Raw genomic sequence first — 27,019 nt, forward strand, 5'->3', positions numbered from 1 at the left:
TCACACCAATACAAATATTGCATTAAAACCTCTTGCCAAAATCAAGTTTTTTTCGCAAGCAAACTTTTGTATGGTTATTTCGGGCAATATATTGCGTGTATGTTTACACGTGTTTTCAGTTTTATTTGCAGAGCTTGCAATGATGATGTGCTGTCTCGTTCCCTCCTTTCATTATTTTCCAGTTTTGTTTTCGGACAGCGTGCTTACATTATGCCGGCACAAAAATCAAAAATCAAGAAATGCTGCAATTGATTATTAGCAATTAGCAATTTTAATTAAACGTAGAAAAATAAAAAGATTAGAGCGTGTAAATAAAAAAAAGTGTTGGGGGAAGACTGTATTTCCAAAAGAGGAGTGCATAACCTTTTGAAATAGCTGCAGTCAGTTGACTATAAAACAAACTATTATTATTTTATTTCATCTTCACTTTTTATAGACTTTGACATTTTTGTAAAAAATGGAAAAAGGGTATTATGTTCAAATGTATGTATGGGAGAAGGAGGCGTGGCAGACCCCATAAAGTATATATATTATTGATCAGCTCGACGACCTGAGTCGATATAGCCATCAGAGAACGGCATGAGTGTACGCACCCCTAAAATCGCCATGTTACTTACATGGTGTTACCCACACAATCAGCCGAATTTGCGGCTCTTGTTGCCCGACAATTATTCATAAGCCTTTACAAGCCTTTTGCTTGGGTAAGTCAAAAAGGCTCGAAAATGAATGTGAAGAAACACAAAAAAAAGGTCATGCAATTTTTTACTCGCCTAATGTGCGCGTCTCTTTCGCTACCTGCTGTTGCGTCGGCGCGGCTGCCAGTGCAGACAGACCGAGACAGCAAGCGAGATTTTTTTCTCGCTTATGCTTATATGCCTGCCGATCGCATTTTGCATGTGCGCACATTTTCTTTTGCCCTTATTTTTCGGCACTTGCAAACACCCAGGCTTGTCTTGTGTATATGAGTAAAGGCATATGCCTCTGTTTTGCTTGCGCGCGTATTTACCCACACCCATGATTTGTGATGCCACCATGGTGTCAAAAAAGTGCCACCCCTGCCGTTCTCTGATAGCCATGTCCGTCTGTCCGTCCGTCCGTCTGTATGAGTGTGTGTTTCTCAGCAACTATAAAGAGCTAGACAACCAATTTGGGTATGTAGGTGCTCAATACGCAGGACGCTTTTATTTTATTTTTTTTTATTTCATCCCCCCCTCCCCCGCAAATCGAAAAAAACTATATATAAGGCATAAATAAATCACAAAATTGCCTAGTCATGTTTTCGACCGATTTGTTGCAAAATTTCAGACGAATCGGATAAATAATTTATTTGCAGACCTACAGCGAAAGCGAGCTGTGAACGCGTTAGCTGTCTTTGTGTGTATGTGTTTGTGAGTGCATGCATGTGTTTGCTGCGATGCCCTAGTTTTCTTAATTTTTCTGCTATTTGCGATACGAATTTTGCTTTTTGCTTTTATTTTATAGTCTGCTGACATAAAACAGTATAGTTTTCATACTGCTGAATTAAATTGTTTGTTAAGTCGCGGTCCCACATATTGACTATGTACTGTTGCTGCAATATTGCGACTGAAGGCAAGCAGCAAATGCAAGCAAGCAATCAACTGCCGCAACCAAGATAACGGTATTTTACCGCATAAAGACAAGCAAAAAAATGGGCGTATTCCTGCAAATTGTCGTAATGACGTGTAAGATATCACCCGATTAAGTGCCCCTGTGTTGAGAGTTGCGAGCGTGCGTAATGCATGCTTTTTTTAAAACCCACATACATAACTGAGAAAAGACCTACTAGGGCAACAAACATCATTGCCATTGCGTGTTTAACCTTAGAAACCCAAGATTAAAGTTGAGGAAAAAATTTAAAATATGTAAAAATAATATTTTCAAAACGGTTGTCCTAGTTTTAAATTAAAAGAGCAAGAAATTGGTCACATGTATATATGGTTTTTCCGTCTCTATTCACAAATATATATAACAAAATTTAGGCCATTACCAGTCTTATGAACTCCAAGTTTTAGTCCAGATTCATTTTTAAAAACATTAACAGAATTTCTCAAAAAACGATTGGGAATTAAACTGCCTGGCGAGCAACTTTTTTCCTTACAATCCGGACATTCATTTTCTTCCGATTCCAAAAGTGCATTTCGAACGCCTGAAATAAATTATAAGACAGAAAATTAATATTTTAAAGAATAGGCGTTTATGAAAATTACTCAAAAAAATCCATACAAAGAAATAGATAGGAGCAACAAAAACACATATTCTGTTCACAAATAGTTTATTCCTGGAGCCACCGCATTGTGTCTCGTTCACGTAATTTAAATATTTAATGTTATGTATTTATGCATGTTCGAAAAAAATATCCAGGTTAATAAATTTCGTATTTAAACGACCGAAATAAGTTTTTGGAATGCCTTGGATATTCAAAAACTTCAATCGTGGGCGTCAATTCATTTTTTTTTTTTTTTTTTAATTTCGGATGAGAAAATTGAAAGTTTCAGAACAAACTTAATTGACATAATATTATATATTACATGTGTTAAAGTGTTGTTGAAATATTAAAAGACTCCTTCGTGTACTTGCATAATGCTAGTGGAGAAACGTTGATAGTCTTGTAAATTTACTTAGCATAATAACAATTAGACAGCATGGTGAGCAAGTCTTTATTGCTCATTCAATTATAAGCAACCCAACACTATTCAACATATGAAATATGAAGACTAACTCTTATAGTTTATGGTTCTTCTGAATGTTTGATATTCATGGAAGACGATAATCAGTGCTGTGAACATACACTCACTTTTACTTTTTTAAATACAAATTAAAATGTCGTTAAAAATTTGAATTTTTCTAATGTAAGCTTAGCGACATAAGCTCGTAAGGGGTTGCAGTATTAATATAGATCCGGGTAACCAATGGGTAACATAAGCATCTGTATTCATTATTCGAAGAAATTATTCGAAAGACTACAGCGGAAGCTAGATCCTTATTTCACCACCATGGTTTCTTTGTCATTTTTTTTAAGTTCTACGTAGATTCCGATATTGAGTGACACTTTCTCACATTTTTTCAAATCGATCAACCTTAAACTCCCATGTATGTATTTTTAAGACTAACATTTAAATTGCAAAGCAAATATCACAACTGTTACTTACAATCATCGCAAAATGAGCTTCCACAGCATGGAATCATTACAGCATCAACGAAAATGTTTCTACAAATACCACATATTAAATCTTCTGGAATGTCTTGATCGTTTTCAATCGGAATTTTAAACTTCGACGTTTCCTGGTCTGATAAGCTGCAAATAAAAAATGTTTCTCTACTTCTTTATTTAATGTCAAGTATGGAAAAAAGCTAATATTTAACATTACATAAAAAATATTGTATATTCAATATTTTTTAAAAAAGAGAAAATATATGTTGCTATATTTTATAGTATTTTTATTTTCATAGATATAGAGATTTTAATACACAGGTGTTATAATTTCAGGTAGTCACTCATCATATATTAAAAATATTATAATAAGATTCATTATATCGGCAGTTTGCCTCTTCCATAAGCGAATATTGAAATACGACAACAGTGAGGCGACAGAGGAGCAGCACTTTGGGCGTACTCGACTAACTGCTATGAAAAGTATCTGTCGTTTGACAGATTTGGGTTTTACGGACGATGTCTGTTGTAGTGGCAGAGGAAAAAAAATCGCAGCCCAGAAAACCGAGGCAGCATCTATCATCTATTACAGTAACAAATACGTGTTCAGGTTCATTCGGGAAATTGAATATCTGGACTGAAGAGTGAACACTATATTGTGTTCTAAGGACGACTTACCAGCACGGCGCGGCACCGAGGCTAGCCGAGGTGGATAAAGATTTGCCAAATAGTCCACTCTAGAAACCTGGCAGAGGCACTGAAAACCAATTTTTAAAGGGCGATAGACAGACTCATTCCAAGCTTAGCGGCACGGCTAAAAAGGCACAGCTCCAGAACGGACATAGCAGTTACCCCGACTACCTGCACTGTTTTTGACACGAGGATGTCCCTTTGTGCTTATGGCATGATATCAGATTCAGCGAAAACACGGAGCAAAAACTTACAAACCATGTCCTGCATATGTTAACTTGACATTTGGTAAAATATTTGCAAAAATATGCTGATCTCCGATGGATTGAGGCACATCTACTTGGTTACGTGCTTAGTATCATCAGAGCTATTTAGTTATGTTGCTGCATTTTGTAAGCCTCAGCGGCGAACCAGGACCTAGTCTGGCCGCTGTCTTTAGCGAGGGTTTCAGATACATGCTGAGATGATTTTTGCTCATGTATAAGTGTTCTAAGGTTTCGATGACCCCTGGATCTTTGAATTTTCTGAAATGATGTTCTATGATACATTAAAATTTTTGGCTACTGGCTCTTTAGCTTATATGTGCTTATCTGACAAATTAAAATTTTAAGCTGCAGTTTAACTTTGGAAAGGTTAAAAGACTTGTTTAAACATTTTTTAGACAATTTATTTTAAATTTATGGTATCAATTTAGACACCTGGCGAAATTGAAATCCCTATGCTCAGTGTGCTCATTTGTTTTTGTATTTGCTCTTGGGTATAGGAAGAGCAAATGCGTCTATATATACGCGCTCCGTCAATAAGCCAATGCAAATTACACAAACAATTTTTCGTATTTTTTTTTGTCTCGACTGTGCCATGTCGTATCAATTTAGACACCTGGCGAAATTGAAATCCCTATGCTCAGTGTGCTCATTTGTTTTTGTATTTGCTCTTGGGTATAGAAAGGAGCAAAGATGCGGCTATATATACGCGCTCGTCAATAAGACCATGCAATTACACAAACAATTTTTCGTATTTTTTTTTGTCTCGACTGTGCGAGCATGTCGTCATGTGTTTGTTGTTGCCTTGTCCTGACTGCGCGAGGATGGCAACAACACTTCCATGTGTTTGTTGTTTTGTCGAAAAATTATTTTTTGTTGCTTTAACGGAATGCGTGCAGTTAAACAAAATTAAAAGAGCTTGCACTGGACACACGAAATTATCATTGCCTGCGCAAACGTTGACAAGTAGGTGATGCAAGTAGGTAACGGCATATTTACTTGTGTTAGTGTTTTCTTATTAGTGTATTGGTGATTTGCTCTTCCGTAAGCAGCGTTTAGACGCCCTTTCTCTATATATATAAAAGTTTGTCCGGGTGATCGACAGAGCTAAGCAGCTAAGATTTTCAGCAAAATTCTAAAAAAAAAAAAATATCTAAAATGCCTCACAGGAGAACAATTTTCTATAAATAAAAATTGGTAAGCGATAGAAATCTGAAATTTGTACTAAAAAAAATTATGAAAAATATTTAGTGAAAAATATAAACCAAAGGAAAACTATTTTTTTCTCTCAACGAAAGTTACTTTTTGGAACGGCAAAATATCTAACAATTTAAGAGACATATTTAAAGTGGCTCAGAATTAAAGATGCCACAGAGGAAATCGGGATAAAGGTTTTCACAACAAAATGCAGACTGATGTTATTTATACTGACTTTAGTAAAGCATTTGACTCTGTTAATAAATTAAACTTGATTGGACTTCAAAACAATTTTTTGAAATGGATTTCCAATTACTTAACTAACAGAACTCAGAGAGTGATTTTCAAGTCGGCTGTTTCCAAGCCAGTATTCGTAACGTCTGGTGTCCCTCAAGGTAGTCATCTTGGTCCCTTGCTCTTTAACCTATTTATTAACGATCTTCTCTCAGTCATTATGCATTCCAATATTTTGATGTTGCTGATGATGTGAAGCTGTGTCTATCATTGAGAGACATGTCATGCAGTACTTTATGCAGACCGATCTTGATTGCTTTTTTAATTGGTGCAAAAATAATTTATTAAAACTTAATTGACGTGACCATCGGTGCAAATCCACACGTACTGACAAACACAACTTACTGAACAGATAATACGTCAGAGAAGAAAATTCTTTAACAAAATATAATCAAATTTCTTCGGAAATAGTACTACCAATTAGTAATCACATACCAAATTTTTGGTTGCTCTAGCTTTTATAGTCTCTGACTTGTCGGTGCTTATACATATGGAGGGAGAGACGAGTATATTGGTTATATACAAACTTTTTGGAGTCTGACACACCTCCTTCGTTTGTTGCATTTTTAGCAATCGACAAGAAGTCGAAAAGGCAGCCGAAGAAACGTTAAAACAGACGGACAGAAATTTTCGAATTAATTATTACTAATTGAACGGAAAATTTGTTTTAATGCATTATTAGTTAAATCTTCGCTAAGTATAGAATATGTTGTAAAATTTTCACAAAGTATTCCATTAATTATGACATGCACAGGAAAAAATTTATTATACTTACATTTCATTCTTGCCTCTAAATGACCGGGGAATTCCCGTATTTCGTTTTACTTCTAATTGATCCTTCGAAGATGTAAATAGGCAGTTCTTAATCCAGTGTCCGCCCTTTTTACATTTATTGCAGCGATATGAAGAAGGAACTTCGCCCATTTGCGATTGTCCCTTAATACGATGATACCTTTTTAAATTATAAATAATAAAGAATGTTATAGGGATGGTAAAATTTGATTTATTATTCGCATTTACAGCATTATGCATTAGTATCAAATTGATTATCTTGAAAGCAAAGCCCTACAAAAACATATTACTACCAAAGACTTTAGAGTAGTAGCCGCGGCACGTATACTTTACACTTTCACGTTACACAAAATCTGACATTTACAAGAAAATTGCGCAAATCGCTTGATACAAAGAAGGAAAATTTATAAGTAATATTTATCGAAAATATCGAAAAATTTCGTTAAAATAGAAAATACTGATAGGAAATACCACCTTATAGTTATGGGGTAGTTCCAAACACTGAGTAAAGCTGAAGAATAACATTTTTAAGGGTCGAGTATTTTAGAGGTTTAGAGGGTTTTAACATATACACGTAGGAAATCTAAAATTGTACATTCACAACTTAGTGGAATGTCATGAAATTTATTTTATTATTACGCTATATCTGAACTTTTTACGAATTTTAATAAAATTGTTCATATTTAATTCCGGGAAGCTTTTTCTACGTTATCAAACCTATTGTTTTTTAGTTGATTAATTAATTGTCAAAACTGGTTCTGCCTGTGTACAATCTTAAACTATGTTTATTTTTACCTTGTAAGCAGGGGTTAATATCATTTAATATTTTCTTTAACTCACAAATAAAAGCTAAGTCCATTGCATAAATCTTAGTCCTGAAAAAATGTTTGTTTAAAGATCTTCGACTCTTTCATCTTTCCAAATTGAACAACCGCTCCAAACATATTTTTTTACTTAGTGTACTGTAACTCTTAGTTCTGCCTTAGCTGCAGAATGGATATATTTTCGTATCTTTTCTGCTCTACGTCCAAAGATGTGGGTGACGACCAAATAGAGGAATTAAAACAATGTAAAAGGTTCACTATTCGATCTGTATAAAATTCTATGCAAAAAGTGCTTTATAGCGTCAATATAGGTATTATTGTTGCATAATCAAAATGTTTGTTAGAATAACGTCTTTCCGAAAATAAAAGTCGATTTTTCTAAATAAAAGGCGATGGCAAGTAAGGCACTGCGTATCGCCATCCAAATTTTCTTAAAAAACAATTCCATTTCATATTTTGGGTCCCCATTTTTATACACTTTGACATTTTTGAATCGAAAAAGCGGTTATTATGGAAGTTGTCAAATGTATGTAACAGGGAGAAGGAGGGCGTGGCAGACCCCATAAAGGTATATATATTCTTGATCAGCTCGACGAGCTGATTCGATATAGCCATTCCGTCTGTCCGTCCGTCCGTTCTGTCCGTCTGCATGAGTGCGTGTTGCTCAGCACTACAAGAGCTAGAAGCAACCAAATTTGGTATGTAGGAGCTCCTATATCCAGGACACTACGCTTTGATTTTATTTTTTTGTTTCCTCCCCCCTCCCCCGCAGATCGAAAAAAACTAATAGAAAAATATAAAAAAAAATCTTTAAAAATCTTAAAAAATCACAAAATTGCTTAGTCATGTTTTCGAGCCGATTGTGAAAATTTCTAAACGATCGGATAAATTACTTAGGAATTATTTATTTTCAATTTTCAATATAGACAGCGGGGTGAGTGCTGACGCGCCATACAACGTCGCTGCCGACGCAGCGGCGGCGTCGCTGCTGACGCTACAGCGAAAACGAGCTTTGACTCGTTAGCTGTTTTGTGTGTATGTGTTTGTGAGTGTATGGCTGTGTTTGCTGCGATGTTCTAGTCAAAGTGTATATAAACGTTGGTGGCGCCCAACTTTAACCTGTCCACTTGTTGTTCTTTATAATTCATTCTTTATAATGCAAAAACTGATTTATTTTTTCTGTAGCAGAAACGCGCAGTTACGCATCACGAGTCGAAGTCAACAATTTAACGCGACCGCTTGACGCCTCTTTACACTGTGGTGGATTCGCTGTCTGGCACTGATCATACATATATTTTATATATACAGACTGGCCCAATAACTTTTGACAACATTGTCAGCTCGTCTAATGACATACCGCGTTGGAAGCGTCATTCCAAGACAATTTTAATAGTATACACCAAAAATAGTACACACCAAAGGAACGCGCTGAAATTCTTCAGCTTTACATTTAAAATAATTTCTTAATTGTGGAAACCAAATACACAAGTAGGCAAAAGGGGTGCATGTCATAACGCCCAGTGTCATAGCGCCCACGGGCGCTATGAAAAGTGTCATATCGCCCGCACCGAAAATGTCACAGCGCCCGTGGGCCTTATGACATTTTCGACCTGTGTCATAACGCCCTAAATTTCTTAAAACTTGCAAAGCTTATCAAGAATCAATGAAAGTACCGTTACTAAAAGTACCGTTTAATGTCTTATCTCGTTTACAATCGCGCTTTACATGTTTTTGGCACAATACTATTCTCTTTAGTTTGTGATTTATCTTGAAACTAAGTGCACGTGAAATGGAATGCGTTTATGAATATAAAATTGTACCTGGATTTAGAAAAAATTCTAAGTTGCTGCTTCTTACAAGCCAATAAATGAATTGTTAACAAAATTTTGTATATAAATTTACTTTATTAAAAGCGCAGGCAAAAAATTTTTTTATAAAAATCGCGCGATTTTTATGTAAAAAAATTTTTGCCTGCGGCGCTTCTTACGTTTCTCAGCAGTCTTTTCTCACAAAAAATTATGCTGGGCGGCTACTTATTCCAGGTATTTCATTATTATTAGGCTCGGGCGTTAATACACTTCTCATAGTGTCATAGGCCCACTAAAAAAAATGACATAAAGCCCGCGGGCGCTATGACACTGGGCGTTATGCCATGCACCCAGGCAAAAGTGATTGGACATAACTAAAGTTGAAGGTACTCACCAATTGAACATATTTTATTGACATATTGGTATCAATGGCAAGGTCTTCAAAATCCTTTTTCAGTGATTCAAAATTTGTCTTAACCCATTAAGTACCCATTAAAAAATTGTATATTTTGGAAAATACAGGTTTTTGAAATTATTTTCTACATTTCTTAGAAAAAAAATTGGGATGCACGATAATTGTCTTTTTTAAATTGCAGGGATGAAAAACTCTGAAAAAACTCAGTTCCTGCAAGGTATACTCGAAATTTTGCCTATCACTTAACGTTTGTACAACTAATTATTCACTGCATGAACCCCTTGGAGTACTCTGTGCTGATTATAACAAACTTTATTCTGTTATCAATACAGATCCCTCTGATTATATTACTAAAAGATTTATTTTAACTTTTTATATAATAATTTAACCACGTACCCAGACCTGATGGTCTTTGGGTTTTCCCCAATCTTGCAACGAATGTTGGGTTCTGTTTAACACTTCCAGAATCTATAAGTTTATCAATTTAAAAACAAAAATTTTAATTATTTTTTGTAATCTTTTTCTTTTTTCGGCGACGTTCATAGTTACAGAAATAAATAAATAAAGTATATTACAAAAAATACCTACATTCAAAAATTGTAATTCATTCAGAACTTGCACTTTAGCTTAGCCAAATACGAAAAGACGCTCAGTGTGATGAAAGCGCAGTAAATATTTAATTTATTGATTATTAATTAATTGATTAATTAATAATTATTTTATTTATTTATTTATTTAATGTCAACTAAGAGCAGACGACAGCAAAAGAAAAAATTACATTTTGAGTAGTCAATCACAATATATAAAATTAAATTTAAAGGTAATTTATAATTATATCTTTATTTTTAAAACCTAAAATTTGGAGTGTTAAACAGACCCAACATTTGTTTTCTTTACTAAGTATAGATTGGGGAAAACCTAATCAGATCTGGGTTTTAAAGTTAATTGTTAATATTTAAGTAAGTTAAGAGATACACCGCTTAGTAATAAACTCTGAGGTCTCTGTGTTGATAAAAGAATAAAGTTTATTATAATCAGCACAGAGAACTCGAAGAGGCTCATGCAGTAAATAGTTAGTTGTGCAAAAGTTAAGAGTTAAGGAAACAAAATTTCGAGTATACCTAATAGGAACCGAGAAATTAAGTTGACCCAACAAATATGAAGAATCAATTTCCCCTTTAATTAAATTAATCATGAACATGACGCCAAGCATGATTCGTCGATTAGTTAAAGATGGAAGATTAATTAAAAGTAGTCTACTAGAGTAAGATGGTAGATCAACACCTGGAACCCAGTTAAAGCCACGGAAAGCAAATAATACAAATTTTTTTGAACAGATTCAATACTAATCTGGTGGTTCGAGTATTGTGGCGACCAAATACAAGATCCATATTCCAGAATCGGTCGAACAAGAGATATTTAAAGTAGTTTAGTTGTGTAAGGGTCATCAAATTCTTTAGCCCATCGTTTGATAAAGCCGAGAACTTGAATTGCCTTACTGACAGTTAAGGAAACATGTTTTTCAAACTTCAGCTTACTATCAAGGAGAATACCCAGGTCATTAACTCCGGATAATCTGTGAGAGGCAATTGATCCATGTAGTAGTTGACGATGTGAGGCGAGGGTCTATGGAATGACATAACTTTACATTTAGAGCAATAAGTTTTAATAAATTATTTTTGCACCAATTAAAAAAGCAATCAAGATCGGTCTGCAATAAAGTACTGCATGACATGTCTCTAAATGATAGACACAGCTTCACATCACCAGCATACATCAAAATATTGGAATGCATAATGACAGAGGGAAGATCGTTAATAAATAGGCTAAAGAGCAAAGGACCAAGATGACTACCTTGAGGGACACCAGACGTTACGAATACTGGCTTGGAAACAGCCGACTTGAAAATCACTCTCTGAGTTCTGTTAGTTAAGTAATTGGAAATCCATTTCAAAAAATTGTTTGGAAGTCCAATCAAGCTTAATTTATTAACTAGAAGACAGTGATTAACAGAGTCAAATGCTTTACTAAATTCAGTATAAATAACATCAGTCTGCATTTTGTTGTGAAAACCTTTGATTACCATTGACGAAAACTCAAGTAGATTGGTGGTAGTAGACTTATGTTTCACAAAACCATGTAAGGTGAAACAATTGAGCTACTGAAATGCATTAATTGAGAAGTAAGAATTTTTTCAAAAAGTTTAGGTGTAGCAGACAATTTTGATATACCCCTATAGTTATTTACATAACTTCTAGGGCCATTTTTATGTAACGGAATAATAAAAGATTCCTTCCAGATTGGAGGCAAATAGCAACATTTAACGGACAAGGCAAATAATCTATGTAAAAGTAAATATAGTAAACCAGCGCAATATCTAAGTACGCAACCTGGTACACCATCTGGTCCTGGAGAGAACGTAGGTTTCATTACATTTAGTTCACGCAATACTGAGTCTTCGGTAATCACAGGCTCTGCAACAAAATTAGATTTGTTGATGTTATAAGGGTAGTGTGTGTAGGAAAAGTTGTTAGTGACTGAATAGGTTGTTTGAAAACAGTCTGCAAATAGATCGGCTGATGCCTGATCATTATTTGCAGTAGTATTTTCATAAGAAACATAGTTAGGTATTGAAGACGATTTACGTTTAGAATTTACAAAATTATAAAACTGTTTAGGATCCTGAGCAAACTATAGCCGACAGCGACATAAATAATTCTTGTAAAGTTGAGAATTTAACAAGTTAAAATAGATTTAGCAGTAGAATAACGCAAAAAATCAATACTATTCCCTGTACATTTGTATCTTTTAAAATAACGCGATTTTTTATTTTTTAAACCATAAAGGCTTTTTAGACCTACAGGTTGTCTACGAGGAACGGATTGTTCAAAAAAAGCTATTTAAGCGTTATAAAAAAGAGACAAAGCAATTTCTAAGTTGGCAAAAAAGTTAGACCATTATAAATACATAAAATATATCAAACACTAAACAGACAACGACATTATAACGACATTAGTAAACAAAGACAGCACGAGCAAACAAACGCCGACTTTCTTTTCAGCGAAACAACGCGTACTACTCTTTTGTAGCCGAGCCAACTGAAAATACTGCTGATGCAGTACTTTTGGAACGGTCAATTACCCCAGACCTGAAAATGGAACACTTGCACTAACAAGTGAACAAGCTCGTTCTTGTTCTCCAGCTCTACCGTCTCAGAGCACCGAGTGCATTGGGCAAGCGCCGAACAAACAAAAGCTGGCATGCAATGGGCCGAGCGACAGGCTCTCACCTACGGTGACTAGCACAACAGTCTCTCTCTACCGCAACAGCAACTACAACAACGACCGCAACGGTATCGGAATTAAACGGAAGTTAAGCCCCCTAATGGCAACAGCGAAAATGACCCGCAGCAATTTGAACGCAGCTTCAACTTAACACCACCAATAGATTTTAAATTCAAGCAGACAACTCAGATGATTTGCCGCCCGAAGAAGGCGTTAAAAGGAAGCCAAAGCCACCTCCGATATATATACGGGAGAAAAGTTCCAATGCCCTTGTGCACACAAGACAACTTCCACATAATTTCCCTTGTACTTCTACTTCATCGTAGAATCACTGTAGAAGAACCACATAAACGCAACAGCCCTGTAAAATGTATGAATTGTGAAGAATATGTCCACACACGGTCATACTGCACACTCCACCCGGTGTGCATAGTTTGTAGACAGCTTCACGACTCCGCTCACCACTAAGCTATGCTCACACAAGCGAGACAAGAAAAAAAATACGAAAAATTGTTTGTGTACTTTGCATTGGCTTATGGCCGGAGCACGTATATATACACGCATTTGCTCTTCCTATACTCAAGAGCCTATACAAATGAGCATACTGAGTATAGGGCTTGGACGCCCCTGTTTTTAGCTATTAATAATTAACACTAACCCAGACCAGATTGGGTATATATTTAATTAAGAGGGGATTTTACTTTTATATTTGTGCTTTGAGTAAAATAAAGGATTTGATTGCAAAATTTGTTTTAAGATTGATGAAAAAATCAAACTAACTAATGCACCACAATCGGTCTACGATGGTATTCTTGTGAGTACTTAGTAAATGCATATCATGGAAAAGAGAGTGCGTGATATGACTCAGCGGTGTGTAGGAAGAAAATATCATATTAGGTTAGAAGTCAACTTACTATTCGCAGCTAGGACCGCAGATTTAATGACACTGGAAAGGTGTTGATAAAAAAGAGTTCCAATTAAAAATGATCTATGGCCAATAGCAAGTGCACACATTATCATTAAACTAATTATACAAAACTTGGAGAACTTTTTAAATTAATCTATAAAAAACAGACAAAAAAAAACTATTTATTTTTATTATTATTGAATATATGGTTGAATTGATTACCAAAATCGCTTAAACGATTTGTCATCGGAAAAAGTTTTGTGAATCAGAGACGAATTTTAATAAATGTATAAAATCGTCAATAAAGAAAAGAGTGCTACAACGAACAAGACACTGCAGACTCATAAAAAAATTAAACATGCTAGTATTAATCAACAAACATACAATTCAAAACTTTCATATTCCAAAAATGAAAAGAAACAAGTGGACGCATTAAAGTTGGGCGGGCGCAGCCAACTTTTATAATCACTTTGACTAAAGCATCGCAGCAAATACAAAAACGCATTCACAAACACATACACACAAACATCCATCGCGTCACAGCTCGTTTTCGTGGTAGCGTCAGCAGCGACGCCGCCGCCTGCGTCGGCAGTGTCGATGGTATGGCGCCTCACTAAGCGCACACCGCTGTCTATATTGAAAATTAAAATGTGAATAATTTTCGGCATCGGTCAAAAAGATGACCATGCGTCTTGTGATTTATTTCAAAGTTTTACATATTTTATAATTGCTTAAAATCGTTTTTTTTTTATTTGCGGGAGAGAGGGGAAGAAATTAAAAAAATAAAATAAATGCGATATGTCCTGGGTTTAAGAACACCTACATACCAAATTTGGTTGGTCTAGTTCTTATAGTTGCTGAGAAACACGCATTCATACAGACGGACGGACATGGCTATATCGACTCACTTCGTCTTGCTGACCAAGAATATATATACTTTGTAGGGTGTGCCACGCCTTCTTCCCTTACATACATTTGCACAACTTCATAATACCCTTTTCCATTTTTTACAAAAATGTCAGTGTATAAAAATACAGAAATTGTAATATTTTAAAGTTATCGATAATTTCCCAAGTTAGAGAATATTCATCGGAAATAGTAAAGTTTAGCGTGTGTATCAGAGAACGGCAAGAGTGCACACACCACAAAAAAGACAACGCGTACACCATGGTAGTACTGCCACACACAAGCGAAATTGTGAATCAGAACACAATGCAATTACTTGTGCGTATAAAAAATTATTTCAGCAGCATTTTGTGCGCAGGCAATTCTTTCCCGAAGCAAAACACAAGAAAAGGGTCAAAATATTTCTGCGTGCTTCTGTTTCGCTACCTGCTGTCGCGTCGCCGTCGCTGCCAATGCAGACATAGCGAGATAGCAAGCGAAATTGTTTCTCGCTTATGCTTATATGCTAGCCGATCGAACTCGCGGACATTTCCTTTGCGCTGCTTCGTTGTGGGTAAAAACACAACGGACCTTTTTTCGGATCTCTCTGGGTGTTTTGTGCGCCGCACAAGCAAGGTTTTTGTGTCCAGTGTGCGTATTTTTCCCGAGTTGTCATTGTGCGCGTATGGTCTCGCACTTGATTTTTGTGTGCCACCATTGTGCTTTAAAAGTGCCACAATTGCCGTTCTCTGGTGAATACCCTAAATTTTTTAACCTTAAATTAAAAGTCCATAAAAATCTTTGTTTTGAAAAAAAATCAGTTTATAGTACGTTTATAAGCGTACGAAAGCAATTTGTCTTGCTGATCATATATATATATATTTTGTGCCGCCTTCTCCCTGTTACATACATTTGCACAACTTCATGATACCCTTTTTTTTTTTAATTTTTTTACAAAAATGTCAAACAGGTTTTTTACAAATATTGTAAAATATTGAAAATCAATTATGAATGAATTTTAATAAAGCGTGAATAAAAACTGTTAACATCGGCAAATACAAGGTGTTGGAATTAATTCGTAGCGTTTTTTCGCTTGGTTTCGGTGTTTATTATGAGAGCATCATTACAGGAAACGTTACTGAAAATATTGCCTATCGTTACCCAAAACATTTTACAGACTTTCTGGCAAAAGTCTGATACCGCTTCGATAAAAATTAGATTTAATGAAAGAATCGATCCAATTTTAGTCATTTCGTAATTGTTGAAGTGCTGCTCGGCACATGCTGTGCGCAATAGATCCAAATAAATGATACTGACATAGAGAAAATGTTTAGTGAATATAGCGGGTAGGGCAGAACTTCCCATTTGATCGTTTCAAAATAAATTTTCACGAATTTTGTAACATGAATTCTTGCATCGTCATGGAGCAAAATTAACCTGTCATGTGGATCGAAAATATAAATATTGCGGCAGCTTTTCCTGCAATGATGTCTTCCAACGCAACAATCGCCTTCTATAGAGGTCTCCAGAAGTGTTTCGCACGGGTCTTCATCGGAAAAAGTCACTAAATCTTCGTTTAGAAACTTTTTCGGCTGTCTGGGACGTTCCTTGTCTTTGAAGTCGAAATTTCCATTTCTTAACAGCGCAAACCACTTTCTGCAAGTTTGCTTAGCCAAGTCATGTTCACCGTAAACAGTCACTAATATACGATGACTTTCCGCGGCACTTTCCTTCATGTTATGGTAAACGAAGTAACGCTCCCCGCAAAAACAATTTTTTAGGCACGAACTTTGACCTATTTGATACTGCACAACTGATTATACGGACACAATAACGAAATGTTTTTCAATGGTAAAGATGCGCTATGTCAGTAGCTTTCCAAATAGTGAACACGGATGGCTAAGTAACGCTAACTTTTGCAAAACGCTTCGAATTAATTCCAGCACCTTGTAACAAAATGACGATGTCGATGACGGGGTTTGAATTCGTTTTGGCTTACTTCCCTGATTTTAGCTTCAATGTACAGATGATAAGTGTTACCTTTTTGGTAACATAATATAAACTTACGTCTTAGGATCATATTCTGCTGTACTTTGCATCATCATGGCTTGTATTTTTTCTTCTTCACTTCCCTCCATTTTAGAAAGGTCCATATTTAAGTTTTCTTGTTTACTTATAATTGCGTTGGAAATAGCAACGTCGTTTTGTACGTCCCATCCTTTTTTTATTGGGTTTGCAATGGGTATCCGTGAAATAATAAGCGTTGTATTCTTTGGTATTAGAAAATTATCATCCTTATATTCTGAAAGAAGAATTAATTAATATACTCGTGAAATATGTATATAGTTGAATTAGTATACCTTCTTTACTTTGCGCATTGGTTATTTGGAGGTCAAAATCAATAACTTTTCCCAGGCGTTTTTGCAGTACTATTTCCTTTTTTAAATCAGCAACAGATATATGAAGCCCGTCAAACGTTATTGTGTCAAAGTGAAGGGTACTTTTAAATTTGTAGTGAACGGACATTTTAACTCCACCTGAAAGAAAATTTTTTTTACATATTTTATATCTAAGACATTCGACTTATGATTATGAACTTATTTTAATAGCTTCGAAAAAATCGTATTTATATTAATAAACATAGATTGAATGATTTTGTTAATGTTTCGTAATATTTTTAAATTGTCAATCTGCGAGGATAAAATAAAAAACAAACACGCATTTAAGTTGAGCGTACATAAAATTTTTACACACTAGGGTATCGTATCAAACACATACCAACTTAACGGCTTAGAAGTTACAGAAAGTTTTCGGTGTTTCGGTGTTTTATCAGACACAGAGATGACCCTATCAACTCAGTTTGTCTTACTAATCAAAAATTTATTTATGGAGTGAAATGGCGTAGTTTTTCTTGTCAAATGTCAATAAAGTGTCATCCACAAATAACACCGCTTATTATTTCTTACCCTATATTAATAAGCCCATAGCCGCTAAACTGTCAGAAATCAGTTCAGCGTGAATTTCACTTCAATTCCATTTAGCTGTCAAACAGCCAAATCAGCATACTATGTTTGGTCAGCATACAGGTTTTTTTTAGTGCTTGCTAACGAGTGGCTCAACTTAACGATCAAAAATCGAAGATCTTGCACCTTTCTTGAGCTCATCAGATTAAATGTCCGCGCGCGAAGTATCCTTTTAGAAATAGACGGATATGTGAGCATACACGAAATAAGTTCATAAAATTTGTCTTTTCTTTTGTGTGCCTGCGCTTCATTTGCCTTTTGTCGATACCTACATACATGACACTACCGACGCCGTCACAACGCATATGCATAAATATACGTGCAAATATTATAACTTTAAATTCAATATGTATGTACATATATACTTACATACATATGTATGCAGTTCAAAAATGTATTGTAAATGTAAAGCAACACATGTACACATAATATATGCATACTATAAAAACAAACATATACATATAAAGCAATGGAAGAACCTATGTTTGCCCATAATGATAAACGTTTATTTACCACTTTACAAAATCCTGTGATTAATGTGTACGTATGGATATACACATGTACATATGTATGTAACTACATGAATGGTACATGTGTATATTTAAATCCATATGCCCAGAAATGCATGTATGTATATATTTAGATATGTACATATGTTCTGTATTGTATGTTCTAAGTACCGTGAATGTTACAATATAAATTAAAATACATATTTTATAATCAAAACAAGCAAACAAATAAATACATTTATACATGTTTTATTATATATATATTATATATATATAAATATATATATATATATATATATATATATATACATACATATACTTAATTGCCATAATATATTATTACAATTATATTAACCAAAAACCATGTTCTGTGCATGTCAAACGAATAATCCTATACGAAAGAGCAAATCCAAGTATATGCTTTAAAACCGAGCAACAGACTTACATTTATGAATTTCACAGCAACTATTGCAAATTTACTATTTTGTTTTGTCACTAATAACTGCACAAAAATGTTGGAAAACTATCGGTAGCAGCATCGATAGATCTTTATTCTACTTAATTTTTCCCACTATTGCAATATCAAGATTGAAAACTATTAACAATCGATTGTAATTCCTCGCTAGTGCAACTTTCAAAAATATGAATTGGTTTTTTTGGTTTTAGCCAAATCAATTTTAAATTTTCATTTAGCAATTTAAGCAAATAGTTCAGAAAGATATCGAAATTTGTACTTAAGTAAATTGCTTACTTTTGACGAACTTTTTTTTTTTGTCTTCAAATATAACATTCTTTATGAAAAAGGCTAGTTAAACCATTGATTTAGCATTTTTTCTGGCGATAAAACATAATTCTTAGCAATTTTTTGTATCCAAATTTATAAATTTTTGCTTAGAAGATTCTGTTACCGCTGCTCCCCACTGAATAATGATTATTTCACAAACGATGATTAATAACACTTAATATAGAAAAAGAAATTTATTGTTCGTGTTTTAACAATCTTACAATTATAAACATTTTTAACCTAATTGCGAAAATTGAGATTGGATTAGGTGGCAGCACAGAACACCAGCTGACTTAGCGCTGACTTTTTTAGTCCAAAAATTAATTGTGGTAATTTTTGTAATTGCTCTTGGGTATAGGAAGAGCAAATGCGTGTATTTATACATGTGCTCCGGCCAATGCAAATTACACAAACTATTTTTCGTATTTTTTTTTGTCTCGACTCCGCGAGCGTGGCAACAACACTTTCACGTTTATTGTTGTGTCGAACAATTTTTTGCGAGCTTTGTTGTTGCTTTGACGAAATGCGTGCACTTAAAAAAATGAAAACCTTTCACTATACACGAAAATTATCGTTCCTGCGCAACTTTGAACAAGTAGGTGATGCCTAATTTCTTTTCAGTGTATGAAATAAATTTGAGTTAACGACATCTTCATTCGTGTTAGTGTTTTCTTATTAGTGTATTGGTGATTTGCTCTTCCCTATGCAGCGTTTGAACGCCCCTGATAGAAATGGAGTACAAGTGAAATTTAAGTTGAAGTGATTTCTGGAGCAACCCTGATAAAGTTGGTTGCATCCAACTTAAGCACACGCACTAAGAGTTTTTAGAGATCGGCAAAGGTGGCAATTTTAAACACCCCTCAAAATACAATTAAATTATATTAAGCTGCAAGCATAGTGCGCGCTGAGTAGATAGTGACGCCATCGATAGTTTACGTTTTTTTTTTTTCGGCAACATCAAACAATCGTAATAGTATCACCCTTAGGTAAATGAAATTTTCAAATATAACAAATATATGTATATATGAATTCAAAAGTGGTTCTTATAAATGAATTTTAATTTGTTAACAACCGCAGGTTTATGCGCTGCTCGTCACCCGGTGATCAGTTGACCAGCTTTTGAAAGAATTCTTTCGGATTCAGTTCATGTGGCGGGCACACACAGCAGTGTTCTAGAAAAAAAAACCAAATTATATTCTATTCCGAATTCTAAAAGCTATTTTGCTTGGCATAAGCTATTATAATGTAAGCAAATATGGTAGCATATCCAAAGAGTCTATAGCAAGTGGTAGAAAATTGACGTAGCGATAGATCATCACAATAGTCTAAAAACAATCGATGCCCAATATATTCGATAGTGCCATCGATATTTTTACAGCTCTAGCGATGAGACGATGGCGAAGCTTAAGACAAATTGCTTGCTGATAGGTTGCATAGTGCAAGTCTTGCACTGCAAGACGAATTGGCTACAGTTTTATAATGTTAGTCGCAATAGATTTGACATTAGATGATGCTCTGCTGATTAAGCAAAGTTTATTTTTTAAATTAAAAATAAATAAAAAAAATCAGTTAATTTGGGAAGAAGAGCATATATTGAATCTATAAGCAACAAAAAATATGTTTTTTTTTGCAAAGTTGAACGAAATTAGGTCGAATAATCAGAGATTTATTCCATAGAAATGCTGACAGTGTTTAAATTTTCAATTTGTATTAATAAAATACCAAGCGATTCATCTTCAAAATCAGTTCTACAGCTATTTGTTTTCGCTTCGTCTTCGTCTCGGCGCACACCAGAGAACGGCAGGGGACACTTTTTTTTTTTTAGCAACATGGTGTCATCCGCAAGACATGGGTGTGGGTATGTATCAGAGAACGGCAAAAATGGCAATTTTTACGCCCAAGGGTTGCACTGTAGAAAAAGAAGTGCAAGAACTGACTCGGACACAAACAAATTTTATGTCCCAATGTACCCACTTGCACTTGAAACACTTGAAAATACTTTTAAAGTGAAACTACGTTCGACTGGACTAACCCTTTGCGAGAAAGAATTTCGCTTTTTTGCAAGAGTGCTGACATATATGTGATTTAATGTGAACGTGACTTGATGTGAGCGTGATGTAATACTAATACAGTCACTACTTTGTGTTTAGCCTTTGCAGTCGGTCAGAGCTGGCTGCAACGCAGCACGCGAAGCAGGTAGAAACACTTGAAACACTTTTTTGAACCTATTTTACTTGGCACTATTGATCGCGACAATACAATATTTCTTGTGCCCATCAGCCACTGTTTTGCTTATCTGTGTCAGTAGTACTGGGTTGTACGCACAGTGTTTTTTAGGGTGAGTGCACTATTGCCGCTCTCTGGTATGTATGCGCGATCACAACTCGACGCTATGAGCAACATACACACATCCACAAGCATGAGCAAAGGCGAATACTCGTATGCAAAGAAATAGAAGGGATGTCTTCAGACAGCCACAGAATAAGGGCAAAGGAAAATATGCGAAATATGCGAAAATTGAATGACCTTTAGTAACATGTTATTTTTTTGGGTGGGTGTACCCTTGCCGTTCTCTGGCGCACACTATGCTTGCGGTCGAGCGAATTCATATGAATTGTTCTCCACTACTTTTCTTTTTCGTCTCAGAGAGCACTATGTTTGCACTGGCTTCTAGTCACTTATATCCCTGTTCATTCTACTATGAGTAGATGACGATTTGCTTGCCTGGTGCCCCATTGCCTAGGCTAGGCAATTAAGGCAGAGACTTAGTCGCTTAGCTGATTCGTAGCGATGTGTAAGCATTGATTTAATCCATTTGGTGAAACACAGTCAAAACAATTTACATCTACATTATATAGGACGTATATGCATGTCCAAATATCTGAATGTGACGAAGTAACGAAAATTTTACATACTTAGGTACCAGTGTCTCGGCGGTGCGTATATTAGGAGCAGGGCTCATGTTCGGAGCATAAGTGGCCTGTATACACTGACTTTTTATTTGTTAATACACGTATAAGATCGTGTGTGTGTCACTTATAGCAACTGGACGCATTATAGTTGGGCACAACCAACTTTTATATATACTTGAACAAGCGCATCGCAGCAAACACACACGCACGCCCTCACAGACAAATACACACAAATCAGCTAACGCGCCACAGGTCGTTTTTGCTGAAGCTTCATCAGCAGCGCTGATATGGAGCGTTTGCCTGCCCGAGATTAATTAGAGGTTGAGCTGTGATATATGTACATGACCGATTTATTTGAGTTCTCTTACAGTCCTAATGAAATGACAATGATGAAGAGAAGCGCAGCTAGGCTAAAAATGAGTGTGCGAAGCACTAATGCATTAACTTAACAATTCTTCAAAATATACAAAAATTAAAATAATATAAGGCCTTGGTCCAACAATCATTATGAATTTATAGAAATCATAATAAACAAAGTATAATTATGTATATAAAAGTAAAACTCGTAATAATTACGGTCACTCAGCGAAATAATTGTTGGTACAAGCACTTTTCAAATTTTGACGGCAGATGATAACATTACATATACAAAAATGGTGCACACACCTATGCGTCTGCCCAGGCACAAATAAGCTCGTATGACATTTGTCGAAAAATATAAGTTTTGAACCACCAAATGGGAAAATGTTGTGTTTAGTGACGAAAAAAAGTTTAATTTAGATGGTCCTGATGACAAGATACGTATTAGCGAGATTTAAGTCATGAGCGCAAGTCCTGCTTTGCTCGGAATTTTGGAGGTGGGCCTTTGGGCACCATGGAAGGTTACCTATATGCTTCATGTCATCTCGAATGAACTCTGACATGTATACAACAGAGAACGGCAATTGTGGCACTTTTTAAGCACAATGTGGCACACACAAAAATCAGTGCCGACCCATACGCGCACAAGACAACGGGAAAAAAAACGCACACGACACACAAAAAATTGCGTCGGCTCACAAGCAGCACAAAAAACACCAGAGAGATCCGAGAAAGGTCCGTGTGTTTTCCCACAACGAAGCAAGCGCAAAGGAAATGGCGCGAGGTCGATCGGCTGGCATATAAGCATAAGCGAGAAACCATATCGCTTGCTGTCTCTCTCTGCATTGGCAGCGACGCCGACGCGACAGCAGGTAGCGAACAAGAAGCACGCAGAAATATTTTGACCCTTATCTTGTGTTTGCTTCGGGTAAGAATTGCTTGCGCACAAATGATGCTGAAATCATTTTTTATACGCACAAGTTTCATTGTGGTCTGATCCACAATTTCGCTTGTGTGTCGCAGTACTACCATGGTGTACGCGTTGTGTTTTTAGTGGTGCGTGCACTCATGCCGTTCTCTGGTATACAAGTCTTATGGACGGAGTTTTAATAGAGTTTGGAGATAGATTTTGGGAAGATAAACGTTTCAAAAAAGACAAAGCAGTTTTTTGAAGAACGGAAAATCCAGCTTTTGGGGTTGCCGGCATGTAGTCCCGACTTAAACCCAATTGAAAATGTTTGGGGACTACTCTCAAGCAAAGTCTACAACGATGGTCGCCAATTCGAAAATTTTGCTGGGCTAAAAAAGGCTATTATTGAAGAATGGGGTAAAATTGAAAAAAGCACCCTAGAAAAGTTAGTTCGATCAATGCCTGACCGGTTGGTCAAAGTTATTACGAAACACGGAGGCAATACGCATTATTAGGTATGATTTTTCTAATCATTTTGACCTTTACAATATTAAACAAGTGGAAAAATTAAAGTTGGGCGCCACCAACTTTTAGATACACTTTGGCTAGGGCATCGCAGCAAACACACGCATGCACTCATGAACACATACACACAAAACGCGTCAAAGTTCGTTTTCGCTGTAGCGTCAGCAGCGACGCCGCCACTGCGTCGGTAGCGACGTTTGTATGTCGCGTCAGCACGTGCACCCGCTGTCTATATTGTAAATTAAAATGTAAATAATTCCTAAGCTATTTATCCGATTGTTCTGAAACTTGCACAATCGGTCGAAATTTTTTTTTAAAGATTTTTGTACTGCCTTATATATCGTTTTTTTTTTTGATTTGCGGGGGAGGGGGAAAGAAATAAAAAAAAAAAAAATAAAAGCGTAGTGTCCTGGACTATAGGAGGCACCTTATACCAAATTTGGTTCTCTAGCCTCTTATAATTGCTGAAAACACGCACTCATTATGACGGACGGGCAACGGGCTTGCATATCGGACTCAGCTCATCGAGCTGATCAAGAATCTATATACTTTAGGGTCTTCCACGCCTCCTTCTCCCTGTTACATACATTTCCACAACTTCATTTTTTTATACACTTTGACATTTTTTTAAAAAATGTCAAAGTGTATAAAAATGTATTGTTATGTAAAATTGTGTGTAAATTGTCCAATACCAGCTGCTAAAAATGGGAATTTTTATCGGAAAACATGTCGGTCTGAAGACAATCAATATGGCATTAAGAAATAGAAGCAGCATAGAGGTGTTCAGCACTGGTGAAGTAAATTGTTGATAAAAAGACAAGACAACATTTGTTTTATTAAAAAAAACAACATTTTTTTTAAATCGCTTGAACGCTTCTCTTGCGTATATTGACCCCATAAAAAATAAAAATATTCAAGTTTACATTATTATTTTTATACTGAATTTAGTCCACATTAATCTATATTATTCAAATCATCAAAAAGTACTGCTCCTGTTGGGCTTGGAGTTCTAGATGGTAGGTGGTCATCACCGCATTCACCACAGTTACCTTCATCTAAAATAAAGAAAGAATATGAAAGGGTTATAAGAAACTCATAATGATTTGATCTTTATTAGTTATAAGTGAATCGTGCATCAGTATGCTCCATCCATTTATGTACACACTTTATCCATTTATGTATTCATATACCCGAAGCAAATCGAATTTCCTTTTAAACATTAAATTTTCTCCCCGTAAATGGAACAGGCTACTTACATACGTCAATTACTTTTTTTTTTAATGATGACGTTCGAGCTATTATAGTTTCTGACACCTTGTTGCTCATACAGACACAAAAAGGCAGACTTGGTCTAATCAAAATTGTATTTTATGACTAATTATCTAATTTTGCATATTTGAAACTCAAGCTTTAAGCACCTGCATATAATAATTCAAAACAAAAGCTAAGAAAAAAAAACTTAAAGTAAGTTTAGACTGACCGTAGCCTAGACCTGCATGTATCCATAAGGGCAAATGAATCATTTCTTCTGAAAGTCGGTGCACTTATTTCCCCTGCACGACTTGAAATGAGTAAGAGTGAATAAGGCAATATTGCCATAGTGTACAGCATATAATTAGTACAATTGTTTTGCAGTTCTCTTAATGTATGTACAATGTTTTGGTGTGCAGTTTACTTACTGTACAGTGAGTCATAAACAAAATGTCATGAGCAAGAACAAGATAAAGAACATAAGTATATGTGCTTATTTAAAATATATTTGATTTAAAATAATGAGTAAAGTAACCAACAATTAAACCTAATTAAATTTTTTTCTTGTCCATGTAAACGTGCATTTTACTTATGTCTCATAATAAGAGCAAGACATATTCAGTACGCACTCACGTAGAGTATAACCTCTTACAATTAGTGCACTCACTCATGGTAAATACAGTAAAAGTGTTGTGCTACAAATCTCCTTTTGTCTTTTGAATTTACTGCACAGTAAAAAATGTGTGCAGTAGCTTTTAGAACACTATACTATTGTACAGATCTGTCAAGCTAAAAATAAGTACATTCATGCAGACCTTTAGAAGAGATTGGTTGATACAAGTTTTAACGAAGTTAAGTGCTATTAATACTTTGATAATTAAATCAAGAAATAAAAAAATAATATGATATGATGAACTAACTTATTTGTTGTAGAAACATATGTTTCTTCATATATACCCTAGAACTGTATAAGTAAATAACTATAAATATTTAAAAAAGTTTGACCTGACTGAAGGTAATGATAATGGTAGGTGCTGGGAAATTCGGGAAACAAAAATGTGCCCCTTAATAAAAATTTTACGAGCGGCAAATGATAAAAATCTGAAAATGGTACTAAAACTTTATGAAAAATATTTTATGAGTTTGGTCTGTTCAGATTTGAAAAATACTGTGGGAAGGCCTTTCAGGTTTAACACAAATGTTGACCGCTACCATCTTTGGCTTCAGAGGAATCTAGCCCCGGCCGCTGTAATATCTAATGTTGTATTTGTAGATAGATCTAAATAAATAAATACGCAACGCTGTTTTGGCTGAAACTCCTCCCTCTAGCTCACGCTAACCGTATTCCCAACAAAGACTGCTAAGAATCTGTTCTGACGAAGTAACAGTTATGGTTTTGAGATAAGACCACTCCGCAGAGTTTAGCACTGCTACAAGCTACTGACATAGCGCATCTTAACCACTGTGTGACATTATTATTGTCTTCGTTATTGTCTCCGTAGAATTTGTTGTGCAGTAAAAAACATCGTTTTTGCAAGAGGTGTTACTTCAGACGAAGATTTGGTGACTCTGTTCGATGAAGACCAAGGCCAAACACTTCTGCAGTTGTCCACATCGCTCGGAGTCGACTTTTTAACGGTCGGTAAACGTTTTAAGACTATGGGTATGATACAAAAAAAAAGGAATGTGGGCTCCACATGATTTGGAGCTAAAGCACGTCGAACGACGTTTAGCCACCTTTGAGCTGTTTTTCCAACGCCAGGTAACGAAAGGATTTTTGGATCGAATAGTCTACGACAATCCCAAACGCAAAAAATTGTGGTCATGCAACGACATCATCAAGCAGAATATTCATGGGAAATAGATTACGCTCTGCATATGGTGGGATAAGCTGGGCGTTATATATTATGAGCTGCTTCAACCCAGTGAAACCATCACTGGAGACCACTGTAGAACAGAGCATTACAGGAAAAGCGGCTGCAACATAAATATTGACACAAAGTTATTTTGTCCAATGACCATGGAGGACCTTATGTTTCGAAAATCGTGAGAACTTATTTGGAAACGATCAAATGGGAAGTTCCACCTCACCCGCATATTCACCGGACTGCTAAATCTGATTATCATATGTTTCGATCCATGGCGCATGGCTTGTCAGAGCAGCACTTCGACAATTACGAAATGACTAAAAATTGGGTAAGTTCATTCATCGAA

The 27,019-nt window shown here is 35.5% G+C and overlaps 1 protein-coding gene across 1 annotated transcript; it reads right to left on the minus strand.

Annotated features, from left to right (window-relative positions):
• Window positions 1-210: 210 nt before the first annotated feature.
• Window positions 211-17,068, minus strand: LOC117135013 (E3 ubiquitin-protein ligase RBBP6). Its single transcript, XM_033294800.1, has 6 exons — window positions 16,892-17,068; window positions 16,599-16,833; window positions 6,392-6,568; window positions 3,171-3,316; window positions 2,009-2,167; window positions 211-242 (listed from the first exon to the last, which is right to left on the minus strand). Exons 1-6 carry the CDS (start codon window positions 17,055-17,057, stop codon window positions 226-228), a joined length of 900 nt encoding a protein of 299 aa, XP_033150691.1. The 5' UTR covers window positions 17,058-17,068; the 3' UTR covers window positions 211-225.
• Between the last annotated feature and the right edge of the window lie 9,951 nt (window positions 17,069-27,019).

Source organism: Drosophila busckii, unplaced genomic scaffold, assembly GCF_011750605.1.
Source record: "Drosophila busckii strain San Diego stock center, stock number 13000-0081.31 unplaced genomic scaffold, ASM1175060v1 hic_scaffold_34, whole genome shotgun sequence".
Classification (NCBI taxonomy): Eukaryota; Metazoa; Arthropoda; class Insecta; order Diptera; family Drosophilidae; genus Drosophila; species Drosophila busckii.

What these genes read in the sequence shown, in the direction of transcription:
- LOC117135013 (XM_033294800.1), bottom strand. Translation starts at nt 17,057, where the DNA reads ATGTCCGTTCACTACAAATTTAAAAGTACCCTTCACTTTGACACAATA. An exon ending in GCAGAATATGATCCTAAGAC is followed by an intron (nt 6,569 to 16,598) that starts GTAAGTTTATAT and finishes TAATTTAAAAAG; the next exon opens with GTATCATCGTATTAAGGGAC. An exon ending in TTTAGAGGCAAGAATGAAAT is followed by an intron (nt 3,317 to 6,391) that starts GTAAGTATAATA and finishes TTTTATTTGCAG; the next exon opens with CTTATCAGACCAGGAAACGT.